General features: G+C 33.2%; 2 protein-coding genes across 8 annotated transcripts; one reads left to right on the top strand and one right to left on the bottom strand.

The window, feature by feature from the left end:
- Positions 1 to 757: 757 nt before the first annotated feature.
- LOC107931316 (pentatricopeptide repeat-containing protein At1g62930, chloroplastic) lies at positions 758 to 5,224 on the top strand. 5 transcript variants are annotated; one of them, XM_041101544.1, is made up of 4 exons: positions 763 to 891; positions 1,693 to 3,001; positions 3,139 to 3,224; positions 3,595 to 4,022. In XM_041101544.1, the coding sequence occupies exons 1-2, from the start codon at positions 888 to 890 to the stop codon at positions 2,655 to 2,657; spliced, it is 969 nt and encodes a 322-aa protein (XP_040957478.1). In that variant the 5' UTR covers positions 763 to 887; the 3' UTR covers positions 2,658 to 3,001; positions 3,139 to 3,224; positions 3,595 to 4,022. The 5 variants fall into 5 exon arrangements, with proteins under 5 accessions (XP_040957477.1, XP_016718674.1, XP_040957476.1 ...); XM_041101543.1 differs by having other exon boundaries at positions 758 to 3,059; positions 3,595 to 5,224; XM_016863185.2 differs by having other exon boundaries at positions 758 to 3,001.
- A 193-nt stretch (positions 5,225 to 5,417) lies between these two features.
- Positions 5,418 to 8,515, bottom strand: LOC107931334 (DEAD-box ATP-dependent RNA helicase 9). Of its 3 annotated transcripts, none has more exons than XM_041101546.1 (2): positions 7,722 to 8,515; positions 5,418 to 7,052 (listed from the first exon to the last, which is right to left on the bottom strand). In XM_041101546.1, exon 2 carries the CDS (start codon positions 7,007 to 7,009, stop codon positions 6,611 to 6,613), a length of 399 nt encoding a protein of 132 aa, XP_040957480.1. In that variant the 5' UTR covers positions 7,010 to 7,052; positions 7,722 to 8,515; the 3' UTR covers positions 5,418 to 6,610. The 3 variants fall into 3 exon arrangements, with proteins under 3 accessions (XP_040957480.1, XP_040957479.1, XP_016718689.1); XM_041101545.1 differs by lacking the exon at positions 7,722 to 8,515 and adding an exon at positions 7,402 to 7,690 and having other exon boundaries at positions 5,419 to 7,052; XM_016863200.2 differs by lacking the exon at positions 7,722 to 8,515 and adding an exon at positions 7,376 to 7,691 and having other exon boundaries at positions 5,424 to 7,052.
- Positions 8,516 to 15,605: the final 7,090 nt, after the last annotated feature.

Below are 15,605 nucleotides of genomic sequence, written 5' to 3'. Positions count from 1 at the left end.
AAAAAAAAAGACTAAGATATGGAAGATCACCTTTCTAAGTTTAGATAAGTTTTCAAGATTCAAATGAATGAAATTTTGTATTATTTGACTAATTGTTTTGGTAAAATAGAAAATTTATCAATATAAGATAAGCATTCATAGTTTAGTTCTAGAGTGATATGGGGTCTTTTATGTTCTCCAATTATTCTCTATTAGAAATTGGATTTAAAACATGTCTAATAATATTGCTTAAGCCTCAAAAAATAAATGTTAATTTTATGCTTAAGCCGTTACCGATTTTGTATTTCAATAAGAGTGTTAATGTATCAACATGCTTAAAAAACCAATTATAGGTGAATGAGGTATTGTTTTTAAAGAATATTGTATCGTGACTTGAGCCTCGGCATACTTCAACTAGGTCTTTTGGTTTCCTTCCAAATGGTATGTTATAAGTTTAAAACAGAAATCTGTAACTCAAGTTATGGTTAAAATACTAAAATAATGTTGTGTTAAAAATTTAATTCACAAAAACTTTACCAAAAATGATATTTTCACCTAAATACATGATAAGTCTAAATCATATAATTAATGACTTAGATAACATAATTCAAGAGGAGTATGGTGACTAAAAGAATTAAATATTTAAAATGAAATATTTGAGAAAAAGCTGAAATCAGAACATGTTTTTTTTTTACTTTTTTGGTACTCAGAATGAAAACTTATGAAAGTATGGTGACTAATTGTGTAGTTTCCCCATTCAATAATAACTAGCCCTACCAAATGATTCCTTAACCAGTCGAAACGGCAAAACTCGTCCTCCCATTCTCTTCTCTGGCTCTCGTGTACTGTTAATGGTGGTTTCATTTGAAGCTTAGCCCTTTTTCTTTCATTTTGCTGGTTTTCTAGATATGGGTAAGTTCAATTCTTCATTATTTCTTCGTTCATTTGTTACTGGTGGAAGGAATCTTTCTAGTTTACACTCTTCTTGTTCTTGTTCTTTTAACACCATTGGTACCCACATCGAAGCTTTAAGTAAGAATTCAATGTCTGTAAGGGGAAACCCGAAAAAGTATGACCGCTTCAATAATGTTGATGACGCTTGGACTTTGTTTAATAAGATGATTGAGAAGTACCCAAAGCCTTCAATTTTGGAGTTCACTAAACTATTAGCAGCCATTGTTAGAATGAAACATTATGCCATTGTTGTTTCTATGTTTAGCCGAATGGAATTATTAGGAGTTTCCCATAACGTCTATTCTTTGAACATCTTGATTAATACCTTTTGTCAGTTAAATCAAATTGATTTAGGGTTTTCTGTTTTGGGGAAGATGTTGAAGTTAGGGATTGAACCTGATGTTGTAACTTTGTCTACTTTGATTAATGGATTTTGTAAGCAAAGTAAGATTTCTCAAGCTGTGTATTTGTTTGATGAAATGGTTGAAAAAGGGTATCAACCTAATTTAATTGTTTACAATACAATACTTAATGGATTGTGTAAGACTGGAAATACTTATAGAGCTATTACGTTTCTAAGGATGATGGAAGAAAGAGGTTTCGGACCGAATATTGTAGCATATAGTAGTGTCGTTGACTGTCTCTGTAAAAACGGGTTGTTAAACGAGGCTCTCGAGCTCTTTTCTAAAGTGAAGGCTAAGGGCATTAGACCGGATATTGTTATTTACAATTGCTTAATTCATGGTATGTGTAATTCAGGTCAGCATAAGGAGGCAACAAGGCTTTTGAATGAAATGGTGGATAACAATATTTCACTTAGTATTTTCACCTATACTATATTGGTTGATGCATATTGCAAAGAAGGAACGATTTCTGAAGCTGAAGCTATTGTTGACACGATGAGAAAGCAAGGCATTGAACCTAAAGTTGTTACCTATAATGCATTGATAAACGGCTATTGCTTGCAAAACAAAATGGATAAAACTAGAAGAGTGTTTCAGTTGATGATCAAGAAGGGTTGTGCACCTAATATACTTAGTTACAACATCATGATCAATGGATATTGTAAAGCTAAAAGGTTAGACAAAGCAATGGAACTCTTTCATGAAATATCTCAAACAGGACTAATGCCGGATACTGTCACATACAGCACTCTTATGCAAGGTATGTGTCAATTAGGGAGAGTTTCTACGGCATGTGAACTTTTGAAAAAGATGGTTGCTTCTGGACAAGTTCCAGACCTGGTGACCTGTTCGATTTTGCTAGATGGTTTTTGCAAAAGTGGTAAACTCGAAGAGGCATTGAAATTTTTTCAAGCAATGCGGAACAGTGGGGTGGAACTCAATATTGTTTCTTACAGTATCCTAATTGATGGCTTGTGCAAAACTGGGCATATCAAAGTTGCAAAGGAATTATTTTGTGAACTCTCAATCAATGGTTTAAAACCAAATGTTTACGCATATGCTATAATGATTAATGGGTTCTGTAAAGAGGGATTGCCAGATGAAGCATACCAGTTGTTTAGGAGCATGGAAGATAATGATTGTTTGCCTAATAGCTGCTGTTATAATGTAATGATCCAAGGGTTTTTTCGAAACGGCTATACCTCAGAGGCAACACAACTTCTTACAGAAATGGTCAGTAAGGGCTTTTCTGCAAATTTATGGACTGCCACCTTATTTGTGGATCTCATCATACGATCTAATAAATCAATTTTGATCTGAAATGTTGTACAACATGTTTCACTTTTCACCCGTGATCTTTTTGAGAAGATTTTCTTCTCAGACATTTGAAGTGAGAATCTTGTTGACGGTACTGTTTAAAACCCAAAAACTTGGGGGGGGGGGAGGGAAATTGTGGAAACTATATCCCCTTTGCAGCTGTAATCGGAGCCTCCGCCTTTATTCATTAAGATGGCTGTTTCCTGCCAAGCAGAGCTTGTATTTGCACTGATGAACATACAGGGGTGAATCCTCAACAGTTCACTGGCAAAAGGCTCGAAGAAAACTCAACACTTCACTGCAAAGTGCTGAGGCAAGTGGCTGGTCCCAATCGGCACCTCCAGCTGGTACTACTTTGAGTCTCTTTCCTTAACATGATGACTTGGCACAGTATTGCTTAGGGAGGTAAACATTACTTCTAATGTTTAGTGGGTTTTTGAGACAATAGTTAGCATTAACTTGTTTGGTGCTACATCTATGCAAGTTTTGCTTTCCGGATTAAGCTCGTTTGGTTGCCAATGTTGTGCTCTTCTGCCAAGCCTCTGTCTGCTGCTAACAGCATAAAATAAGGTAATTCCTATTTAAAGCTAAGTGAATTGGATTCATATTTGTGATATCTAGATCTTTGATTTGACAAAAGGAAATGTTTTGCGTCGATTCTATTGCCTGCCTTCATGTACAACATTCAGCTCTAAATTATGGTAAAGAAGGAATGTGTCTCTGTTTCTCCTAGTTGTGTAATGTACCCAGTTCGTGGTTAAAAAAAAAGGCTGGTGCATCAGATTTCGGTTCCTTATTAGCAATTCACCAATTTGGTTCAGTTCCCAACTATTAATATGTTTCCAAGTCCTTTGTATTACTATTTTCTTTTGCTTCGATAATCGGCAGTGAGGGAGGGAATCGGAGTTATGCTCCTAATATTCTTCCTTGAATCATGCAGCTGGCTATGAACCCAATTCTCGCCGTCCTCCTATCGCCCTTCACCGGATTTGTTATTGCAATTAGTACAAGTTCTCTTCTTGTGGAATACCTCAGATAGAGAATAAGAAGACAAACACAACCACAACCACGATGACGGAACCGTGCTTGCAGAACTGACCAGCAAAGGCAACCACAAGACCGACGGCCAAGGCAGTAAGAAACCATTACAATTCATTTTTGTCTTAATTTTCAGTTTGCATAGTATTTCTTTTAGGCTCCGTTTGTTTCACTGAAAATGGCTTCCGAAAAATGATTTCAGAAAAATGACTTACTTTTCTGTAAAAGCTAATATTTTCTGGTGTTTGGATGAATCTGTGTAAAATATTTTCTTTTGTTTGGCAGGTTCTTTAAAAATATTTCATAAAAGTCGTTTTCAATTAAACAAACATACATTTGAGATTTTTTTATTATTTTTTCATTGTTTAATTGAGTTTATTTTATATCTATAATTTTATATTTTACATTGTTTTTACATATATTAAAAATATTTTGTTAAATTTAAGTTCATTGCAACGATTATTTTTTAGTTACATGATTACCAACTGAGTATTTTTTTATTTAAAAATATGACATTAACAAAATTGACAAAAAAAATCAACAATGTCAACAATTGGACTTGATTTTCAAATTTGGAAAGTAGAGGGACTAAATTATTGAAAATAAAAGTATAGAAACTAAATTGCAAATTTGTGAATAGTATATAGACTTATGACATATTTTAACATTTATACTACAAAATATTTATTATTAATATATTTATAATTGTAATAAATATTTAGTATTAAAATATTAATATTGATATTTTCAATAATATGTGAATAATATTATTTAAAATTATTATTTTTAAAATTTACTATTAAAATTAAATTTAAATGTTAAATAATTTATTAAAATAATAAATTATATTAATATTTTAAATATTTTTAAAAATAAAAATAAAATTTATTATCAATATAATAATATTAAACTTAATTTAAGTTAATTTTTATATAAAAATAAAATTATTTATTGATGAGCTCTTTTCTAGAAAATGACATGTTTTTCAAAAGGGTAAGTCATTTTACAAAGAAAAAGGCTTATTTTCCGTTGATCTGTAAGTTATTTTCCGTTGACCAAGTTATTTTCTGTGAAACAAACACAGGAAAATGCATAAAATATTTTTTGTAAAACTTTTTACATGTAAACAAACGAACCCTTAATTTCTAAAACAAATCAAACTCAAATGTTTCAAGATAAAGCTAAAATCGAATCCCAAAAATCATATGCAAGTTTTAGCTCAAATTTTATTCTAATAAACTATTTAAAATTGAATTAGTTTTTAAATTACTTTCCAATTCCATGCAAATAAATTGCAAATTGTAATATTCATCTCATATTTATTCTAATTTAATTATCCAATTCCATGCTTGTATTAATAATTTGTGATAAGCTCTACTTTTGCACCCTAATAACATAAAACTACAATGTTATGAATTTGGGAGCTTAATTTTTGAAAAGTTGGACCAATAGATAACTCTTTTTTTTTTTGGTTGTAACTAAGGTATCAAATAGTTGATCATGAAATATACGACAACCCCATGCCATAAGCACTACATCTCGTAATTACCAATTGATAATTGAGTTTTACCTCTTAAAACCATGAAGCTATATGCATTCTATTATGTACTTACCATATGCCCGCAATGATTAATCCTCCTCTCATGATGCTTTTCAAAGAAGTAAATGATTAATTATGAAATGTGTTTCATTACCATGGATGGGGATCAAATCCTTAACCACATGGTTGAGGAATGAAATGAACAACCACCACACGCAAGCCACAATAACCAACCAAAAGTGTAGAAATGAAATAACAAGACCGGCCCAACTGGTTGGCCAATAGTCATATGGTCACAAAAGGAGAAGGCCACATGTGATGAAACAAAACAAAGAACCACCAACTTATTATTCAACCTAGGTTACCGTAAACAAGCAAAAGTGTACGTTGCAATGCTCACCTCCATGACATGCAAAATAAATGAAGGCAAGGGCAATAAAGGGTAAGTCATGACAACAATGTCCTCGATAAAAAGTGAAGCAAAAACGCGATGCTCAAAGGGCTGCAACGATCACCTTTTCAATATGCAAAGACAAAGCAACAACACCTGCCACACTAGCCATCGAGCCAAACTCAATTGGCATTTGGACATGCTTATCCCAACCTAATGGCTGGAATAACAGCCGAAACCTATGCCAAATGTTGTAAGCAAGGAAACCATTATGTGGCAAGATTACAAGTCCCAACGCATCAAAAGAATTTGGAGACACAAAACAAGGATCACTTCTGCACCCAACATTCAAACATCAATCGACTCATGGATTATCCCTTTCTGGTGAAACTCTAATGTACCTTAGCAACAATCCTCTACTAGGTAAATCTAAAAAAAAAGCAATGAAAATTGCACACTTTGATGATTCGATTTTTATCCATTAACGAAACCCTAATACGCAAGGCCGTTGTCACAATAAAACAAAACAAAACAATGATGAAATGACCCTGCCATCTCAAGCTATAGGTACAAGCTCCAATTGTTCAATCAGAATACGGCTGAAATGTCATCAAGTATATGTTACAAGCTCTTCCATACTAATCTGATCCACTAAAACTTTCAAGGCATTACCAGAGAAAACAAAAACTGAAGGAAGAGATGGTTAGCATTAGGAATATATATAGAAAATTAGCTGGCACAGGGCAATCTTGTCAAAATGTTTGTAATTCACAACTTATGCTACCAAGTTCATTTCAAGTTGAAAGCAAAAAGTGCTATAGTTAGAGAGGACAACAGAGAGGTAGAGTTCCTAGCTGTGTTTACTTACATCATGCTTACCTTAAAGAATTTATAAGGGTCTTTATCTAGTGAATCGATCATCATCAACATTAGAGCCCATCGAGCTGCCAAAAGACTAGATTGAGAATCACCATGGCTCCCACTAATTCAATTTGAACAATTGTCACCAAAACGACCAGAAAAGCTCCCAAAGCCACTGTCAGTCTGACCAGAACGACTCTCACCGAACCTACCTAGATTGCCTGAACCAAAGTCTCCAAAACTACGTCTTGCACCAAAGCTCCCAGAATGATCTGATTTACCCAGCTCCCCAAATCCACCAAAGTTTCCAGACTGATGATTAGAACCAAAGCAACTAGAGGTAGATCCTGCATAGCCACCCAACTCATCAGAAAACCAGTCACCACTACGACTAGACCCAGGACCCCTGTTGCCTCCAGGACGGCCAAATCCATATTCTCCCTGCCTGCCAGAAAGGAAAAAGCCCATATATACTATCTCGTGTACCTCCATTTGACCCAAATCGACCACCAGCTCCCATCTCATTGAACATGCCAGAGCTTCAGCCTTCAACCTCGACCCTAGGAAGCTACAACAAATTAACAAGTGATCAGCTTAAAAGTTCAATCCATAAGAACATGCAGTAACTTAGCAATCAATGTCTAATTCACTATATATTTCAGGTACAATTCTCGTACAGTCTTGGGAGTTTGTTATTGTGTATATCCCATCAATGAGCCATAAGAAACAGATTATCCTTGGCAGGGTACGACAACTAAAATACCAACAAACCAGACATGTGTCTGGCATCATGAGCCAAAAACATTGAGTTATCATCTATAATCAACAGAGATAACTACAGTTTCTAACAGAACACTTAAAAAATGGGTAAGAACTTTGAAAGAGAATAACCAGGTGAACACTAGGTATATCAAGACCTCGAGCAGCAACATCAGTAGCAACTAAAATATTAAAACGCCCATCTCGGAAGCCTGAGAGAGTTGTCTCCCTCTGGGTTTGTGAAATATCACCATGCAAATCTTCACATTTAAAGTTTCTTGCCATAGCATAAGCTAGTCGATCAGCATCACGCTTTGTTTGAGTGAAAACAATACACTTTCCTCCTTTTGCATGCTCCTGGGGAGAAAGGACTTGATGATGACAGAAACCTCGACACTTATTGAGCATGAACCATAATGTGTATTGATCCAAAACTAAAATAAAACCAACAAAAAAACCATAATGTCATGACCCTTACAGTTATTAGAGGACCACTAATTGATGCTTTTCCTCGCATATCAGCTACAATAGAACACACGGAAATTCCTTCTGCCAACTTTTGATCAGAATCTCCAACCTGCAGGTGCACGTAAGTCATTAAAAATAAGTAGCGCTATGTATACGTGTCTTTCCCTCTACAACAACCTTGATTAGATATTCTAATACTCCAGCTGCAGCACAAGGATTCAAATTTCATAACTTCCAATAGGGCATGCATTGGTTTTTAGATCCCTAAATTTCCATAATACAATCACCACCAATACCTAGAAGCAAGAATCTAAAGATGGGTGAAAAGTATATATCACACAAGCCAGATCAAATGCTTTTGGGTAAGGCTTTTGATCCAATTAGGCATTGTTGCAGAAAACATCATGCTTTGACGTTTTGCAGGCAGCTTCTCCAGTATGGTTTCAACATCCTCAGCAAATCCTACTTGAAGCATCTGATCAGCTTCATCAAGAACAAGAAACGGAACCCCTCTGTTAAGTTCAGAGCACCTCTCTTGATAATGCGGCCATAGTCAAGTTGCTTCATTTGTTAGTGTATCCAAGTTGGGGGGCAGACTCATGAAATTTCTTTTTGTATTTTAGTGAAGTATATGTAGCATTTTTTTGGAGAGTTGTTTATAGTTGTTGCTACCTCATCATGACATCGAACTAAGTCGTTGAAGAAAAATCTGGGGCCTTTGCTATGTTTAACCTCATCATCGTATCCTGACAGCAAAGTGGTGTTACTAGAGAATAGATGAAAAAGAGGTTGAAGTGATTGACTTTTACAAGTACTGAAGAAGAAGAAGATTTGTAGAGCTTACTTACTACTTTTTCTTCAATCACTTAAAAATAATATTAAAATTGAGTTTTGGTTACACAAGTGGGCTTACACCCAAAACCAAGACTATAAAGTTTAATTATCCAATGAGTGGACTATGCTCAAAATGGATGACATTGATTCCATATACAAAATTATGATTTTTAATTATATTAAAAAAATTCTATCTTTAAAATTAACATACAATAAATAGTTTTATAGATATATAATTGACGAAAATTAAAATAAAGTTTTGGTTGAATGATAAACTTTAAATTTTATTAATGTAATAGTTATGGGTTCAAATCTCATTATATATATATATATCTGAAAATAGGCCCTTTTTTTAAGAAAGTGTGTGAAAGCGAGTCCAATTGAGCGTGCTTTTTGCACAGCTGGTAGGAAAGCACGCCCAACTGGACGTACTTTCCCTTTAAGTTGCAATTTTTGACTTTTTATAATACAATTAGTTCTTTTAGTCAAATGGTTAAATACTAGTAATTTTTTCCTTAAGTCCCAAGTTTAATTCCTCTCCCACTCAAATTAGTATTTTTTTTATTTCATGTTGTTTTAAACTTTTTATTATTATTTTTTAATTAATATTTTTAGGAATTCAACTTCAATAGTTAAGCGGTCAAATATAATAATTTCATCCTTTTCATTTCCCCTTTTCTAAATATATTTGTAATTTTTATTTTATATTGTTTCAAGCTTTTTTATTTTTAATTAATAAATATATTATTTTCGAAAAAATATTTTAATTTATCTTTTTAATTAATAACTCTGTTATTCATAAAATCAAATAATAAATATGCAATTATATAATAAAAAATATATTTTACATATCATTATGTTAAAAATATTTGAAATTGATAACTCCTTTATATATAATATAAACATCAACTAATTTGAAAATAATATATTTATTAATTAATAATAATAATAATAAATGCTTGAAATAACATGAAATAAAAATTACAAATGCGTTTAGAAAAGGGGAATTGAACCTGGGTCTCAAGGATAAAGTTATTATTTATCCATTTAACTAAGGAAGCTGATATATTAAAAATATTAATTAAAAAAACTTAAAACAACATAAAATAAAAAAATACAAATATGAGTAGAAGAGAAATTGAAACTGGGACTCATCCAATGAGCGAAATAATTGGAATTCTTGTATCCAACGTCTTCGTAGCATTATCTATTAGAAATGAATTTTTGACTCCATACCACTGAAGGATTTAATCGCACACTTAAAAAATAGCCTAGAAAGTTGAGAGAATATTTAGAAAATTGATTTATACGGACCCTTTCTGATTGAGGCCACAGGTAAAAATAATATTTCCATAAATCGACAAAGTAATATTTCCACTTATTGATCAGAAGAGGCGTATCCTTTGAGGCTAGAATTAACTTTCCTTGGTACCTAATAAAATATATGAAAGGGTCTTTGAACAACCATAGGTTATTTTGAAAATCATTATAAAAGACTTCGACAAGATACTTTATTTTTCCATAGAAAAAAATTCGTTCAAGAAAGACTTCGGAAGATGTTGATCGTAAATGAGAAGTTGATTACAGAGAAAAAGGTAAAAGGATAAAACTATTAGCATTTAACCATCTAACTAAAGAAACTAGTTGTAACAGCCCGATTTTGGGCCTAGTCGGAATAGTGGTTTCGGGACCACAAATCCGACGAGGGAAAATATGGTTATTATTATATTTTTATGGTCTACAATTTCACGGAAAATTTTCGTAAAAATTTCGTTCGAAAATTTCGACGTTTGGGCACTCAATTTAGTCAAAAGGACTAAATTGTAAATAGTGCAAAAGTTGAGTTCTATATGTAGAAGTATCTAATTGATATGAAATTTTAAATTGGAGGTCTTTATGTGGTAATTAGACCATTAGTTAGTTGATGGACAAAAATAGACATAAGAAATGAGAGAAATAGATTTTTTTAAGTGGGGGCATATTAGTCATTTGGTAATAAAAAAAATAAAATGGGAAAAAGATGACAAAAATCATCATCTTCCTCATTAGTTGCTGCCGAAATTTGAAGGAAGCCATAGCTAAGGTTTCTTTGCTTTCTCAAGCTCATAGTAAGTGCATCCTAGCCCCGTTTTTAATATTCTTCGCATTTTTGGAATCCTCGTAACTCGGTTTAGCTTATTCTAGCAATAATTCGTGTTAGGGCTCATATTTGGAAAAATACCCATAGGTGAAATGTGTTTATTTTGCTGTTTTATGGTGGAATATGAAGCTATAAATTATGTTAAACAACTTTTGCTAAGCGATTTTAAGCGAAAACGGGTAAATAGGCATAATCGGTAAAAATAATTATTGTTCATAAGTGTATGTTAGAGTGGGAATTTGATGTTGCCATAGAAGGGAAAAATGTTCAGCATGTCATAAAACCTAAGAATAAGTGATGAAGTTTAATTTCCGAGCTTGGGGACAAAAGTGTAATTATGCAAAAGTTTGGGGGCAAAATTGTAATTTTTCAAAAAGTTGGGTGGTGGATTATTTTAATGAATGTGAACATTAAATGAGTTAAATTTGCTATTATAGATCAAGAAAGACGTGAAGATTATCTCAAACGAGGAAAAGAAAAGATAGTGGAGTGAAGTGCAATATTACGATATTTTGCACCGAGGTAAGTAAACACGTGACTTGATGTATTATTTTGACATTAATTGATATATGTTGAGATTTATTTGGAATTAAAATAAATGTTTGGCCATATCCTAAAAATGTTGTTAAATCGGGAAAGGTGGTAAAGGGTTGCAATATATGATTTATGGGTTGAACACTCGGAATAAGCCGAAGTATGTTGTACATAAAGGGGTTGCTGTGTGCTGATTCCCCGATTCATTGGTGGTGCTATGTGCGATATCCACCGTATCTTTGAAATGTGAAAGGGGGTTGCTATGTGCTGATTCCCCCGAGGGGTTGCTAAGTGCTGATTCCCCAGTTCATTGGTGGTGCTAAGTGCGATATCCACCGTATCTCTGAAATAAAAAGGGGGTTGCTATGTGCTGATTCCCCCAAGGGGTTGCTAAGTGCTGATTCCCCGATTAAGTGGTGGTGCTAAGTGCGAGATCCACCAATAACGGTTAACATTCCGAGTGCTCAACGAAAAAGTGTGGAAGGTGAATATTTCCATATGGTGGAAATTTTTATGGGGCAAATATTGAGTTGGATACTAAATCAATCCATGTATGCGATGGGAGAAAATATCAAAAAACGAAAAAAGGAACGATTTAGTTATAAACTGTGTTGAACAACAGCAGATGGGTAACTTTGAAAAATCACCATAAATGGTGGAAAATGAATGGGAAGCTGAATAATATATGAAATTGAAGCTGAATGTGTCTATTTTCATATGAAATAAATAGAATAAGCAAAAGAGTTGTATTTTTGGAGATATCTGAATTTTACTGAAACAGGGCTGGATTGATTTCGGGATCCTCTGTTCTAACTTTGGAAAATCACCAAAAATTGTACAAAAATAATTATGGTGTGAAATTTATATTCCTGGATTCCTTATTGACTCTATTTTTAATAGAAACAAGCGAAACCATTTTTAAAATTTTGTACAGAGAGTTAAGTGAATTTTTTTGAGGAAGGGTCAGAACCGTTGGGCAGTGAAACAGGGGAAGTTTTAATGAATAAACTGTACTAATTGGCTGGGTAAAAAAATTCTGAATTTTTTATGGTGAAATGGTATATGAGTCTAGTTTCAGGGAAAATTTACGAAACTCAATTTGGAGCCCTGTAGCTCCGGATAAAAATAAATTAGCGACTATGACGCAGAAAAACAGTTTGCTGGAAATTGCCTAAACAATGAAGTTATTCATGAATAAGTTTATATTTTGGTGTAGTTATGTGAGTAATTACTTATTTAACATGTGTTTACTTACTAAGCTATATGCTTACTCGATTTTATTTTTCCCTTGATTATAGTGACTTCCGACAACTCGGAAATTTGGAACGAAGTCAGACAATCATCCACACTATCCTTCACACTTGGGGTATTTTGCTACTATCGTTCCGGAAAATTATGGCATGTATAGACGACCTATGAAATATGGAATCATCATGTAAATATATGTTATGGTTTGATTTAAAATGTGGTGTTCATTAATAGTTAAATTGTGAGTATTATTATAAATGAGTTTGGTTGATATATATATATTGGATTGTGATTTAAATTTGCAGGAGGTTTAAGCAAAATTAAGCAGAAATGCTGTCGAAATTTTTTTTAAAAAACTTAGTAATACCTCATACTCTGTTCCGAGCCGGAATACGAGTAAGGGGTGTTACACTAATTATATTAAAAAAGTAAAAAATTACAAGTTAAAAAGAAAGCGCGTCCAACTGGGTGCACTTTCCTGCCAACTATGTAGAAAGCACGCAGTTGGGCGTGCTTTCACACTCTCTTTCCAAAAACAACATATTTCTTTAAGTTTTCAAAAAATCGACCTATTTAGACAATAAACTATTTTTTAGGCTGTTGACACCATTTTTTGGATGAAAACGGGGTCAACTTGGGTTTTGAAAAATGAAAACGAAAGTGGGAGTCGCCACCAATCTTTTTTGATGAGCTGTGATCAGGTCACCTTTAAAAGCGGTTGTTTTAATAAACAATTTAATTTTATTAAAAACAACGAGTTTGGTCTACGAAATTCAGAAAACGGGTTCGGGAGTCGGTTACGTACGAGGAAGGATTAGCACCCTCGTAACGCCCAAAATTGGTACCTAGTTGATTAGTTAATGTCTTAATGTCGAAAATTGAAAACTTTGAAGAATTTTAAAAATACGATCCTTGTATTAAAACGTTGAAAATTTTGGAAAAAGGGGCATATTTCATGTGAGAAAGAGAATCATATCCAGTAAGTTAGGATACAATGTCTCGAATTCCCGATACGCGAACGAATGTCAAAAATTTACTTATTTAAAAGATATTTTAGCTATCTCGGATTTAAAAAGGATATCACGACCAGTAAGTTAGGACGCGATTTTTTAAACCTCGAGATTACTAAGAACTTGAGTTTGAAAAGAATCGTGCATTTAGATGTGTTGTGAAAATCGAAACCCAGTAAGTTAGGGTACGATTTTCTCGAATCTAAACACGAAATATTATTTATTCAAAACAAATTTGTTATATCAAATAAAATGAAATACGAAAATCGTAGGAAAAATACGAAAGCCAATAAAATCATAATGCACGCAGAAGTGTAAAAATAATACGAACAATAGGGACAATATAATAAAAATCATACTTATAATCATATAAAATAACAATATATAAACAAATAAATTAAAACATTCATTCAAAATAATAAAGAAAGTTGTAATAAGCCCAATTGACCCGAGCCCTTTACAAAACAAAAATGGGCAGTCCAAGCCCAATAATCTTAAACCTGGCCCAACTAATATCCCAAATTCCCCAAACCCTAGCCGCATGTTTGCTCAGCGCCTCCAGCACTCTCTAGTTGCCGCACGTCTCGGAGCATCTTCCCTGCGCCGTGATCTCCACGAATACCTGCAAAACAGTTTCAAAGAGTCCAATAGAGAAATAATACGGTAAAGAAATCAGTTTCGGGCTATATATAAAGCCGTGTTATTCTGTAAAAAGGAGGAAAAAAAAGAAATACAGAGAGAATACGCAAGAAATAGAAAAAACTTTGGAAAAATTAGATTGTTTTTTATTCAAGGTGAATCGGGTTCTTGCATTTTATTTTATTTCATTTTTTTATATATTTTATTTTCTTTTGCGTTTTAAAAAAAAATAAATAACAAAAGAAACTTACCTCATTCGCCGAGGACGCCGGACCGGTGGCCATCTCCGTCGTGGTCGGAGCGCCGGCGTGGGCCGAGGGATGGCGCGATGACGCTAGGGGCGAAACCCTAGCAGAGCACCAGAGGACATTTGAGTGTTTTTTTTTGTTTTTTTTCCTTTTACTCTGTTTCAAATGTTTTTTAAGGGAGAATTTTGTTTTAAACAACATTCAAAACGGTGCCGTTTTCCCAGGCCTGACCCGCGCGGTGACCCGACCCGAAGGGAAGGATCCGCGCGCTCTGACGTCAGGTGGGATATTTGCGGGTCCAGTCCTTCCTCCTTTGTTTTGATTTTAAATGCGGTATCGCGCGCATTTGCAATTTTGCCACAGAAATTTAGCGCCCGTTTCGATTTGGTCCACCATCCATGAATGCGGATTGCGTTGAAACGGCGCCGTGGGATCAATGGGCATATTGTCTTTTTGATCCCCCACTGTAACGCGCGTATTCAAGTGGCCCTTTTTTTTAAAAAAAAATTTATTTTAAATTCAGCCCTTAAGATTCTTTTTAAATCATTTATTAGTCATTTTTTAATTTTGCTATTATTCTTATACATATACATTTTTTGCTTTTTATATACTTATTATATATGTTTCATTATTATTTGGTTTTCATTGTTTTTTATTTTATAAATATATACATACGTTTTTTTCATAAAATACATACGCATGCGCATTTGTTTTATATAAAATATATGCATATATTTATACATACATTTTCCTTATATCCTTATTTTATTTTCTTTTTTATATACCTTATATTATATATATGCACTTATACATGTTATTCTGTAAATATATATACATATGCATTTTTTTTATTTTGAATACATATTTGCTGTTTGTTTTATTGGATATATTTTATTCCTTCTATTTGCATGTATACTGGTATATGTGTTAGATATGTGTAAACACATGTTTGCAGCTTTATTGTTATATTGTATTTGTATATATATTTGTAAATATTTATGTATATATGCTTTAAATTAAAGGACCTGTATCATATTGTATATTAACTTTTAACATACTCTTTTGAAAATATATTTTGGTTTTTAATTATGCATCAAAGTTATTTTCTTGACTTAAAGGTTTTTTTGAATAAAAATATTATTTGAGGTTTGGGATTTTCGAGGGAAATTGAGCCCTAACGTATTGGGTTCTGATTTTCTTTGTCAATCCTAGATGATCGAGAATATTTTCATTCAAAATGC

The sequence above is a fragment of the Gossypium hirsutum genome, chromosome D09 (assembly GCF_007990345.1).
Source record: "Gossypium hirsutum isolate 1008001.06 chromosome D09, Gossypium_hirsutum_v2.1, whole genome shotgun sequence".
NCBI classification, from domain to species: domain Eukaryota; kingdom Viridiplantae; phylum Streptophyta; class Magnoliopsida; order Malvales; family Malvaceae; genus Gossypium; species Gossypium hirsutum.
The sequence above is the reverse complement of the archived record's forward strand: the minus strand, read 5'-3'. Positions and strand labels throughout refer to the sequence as shown.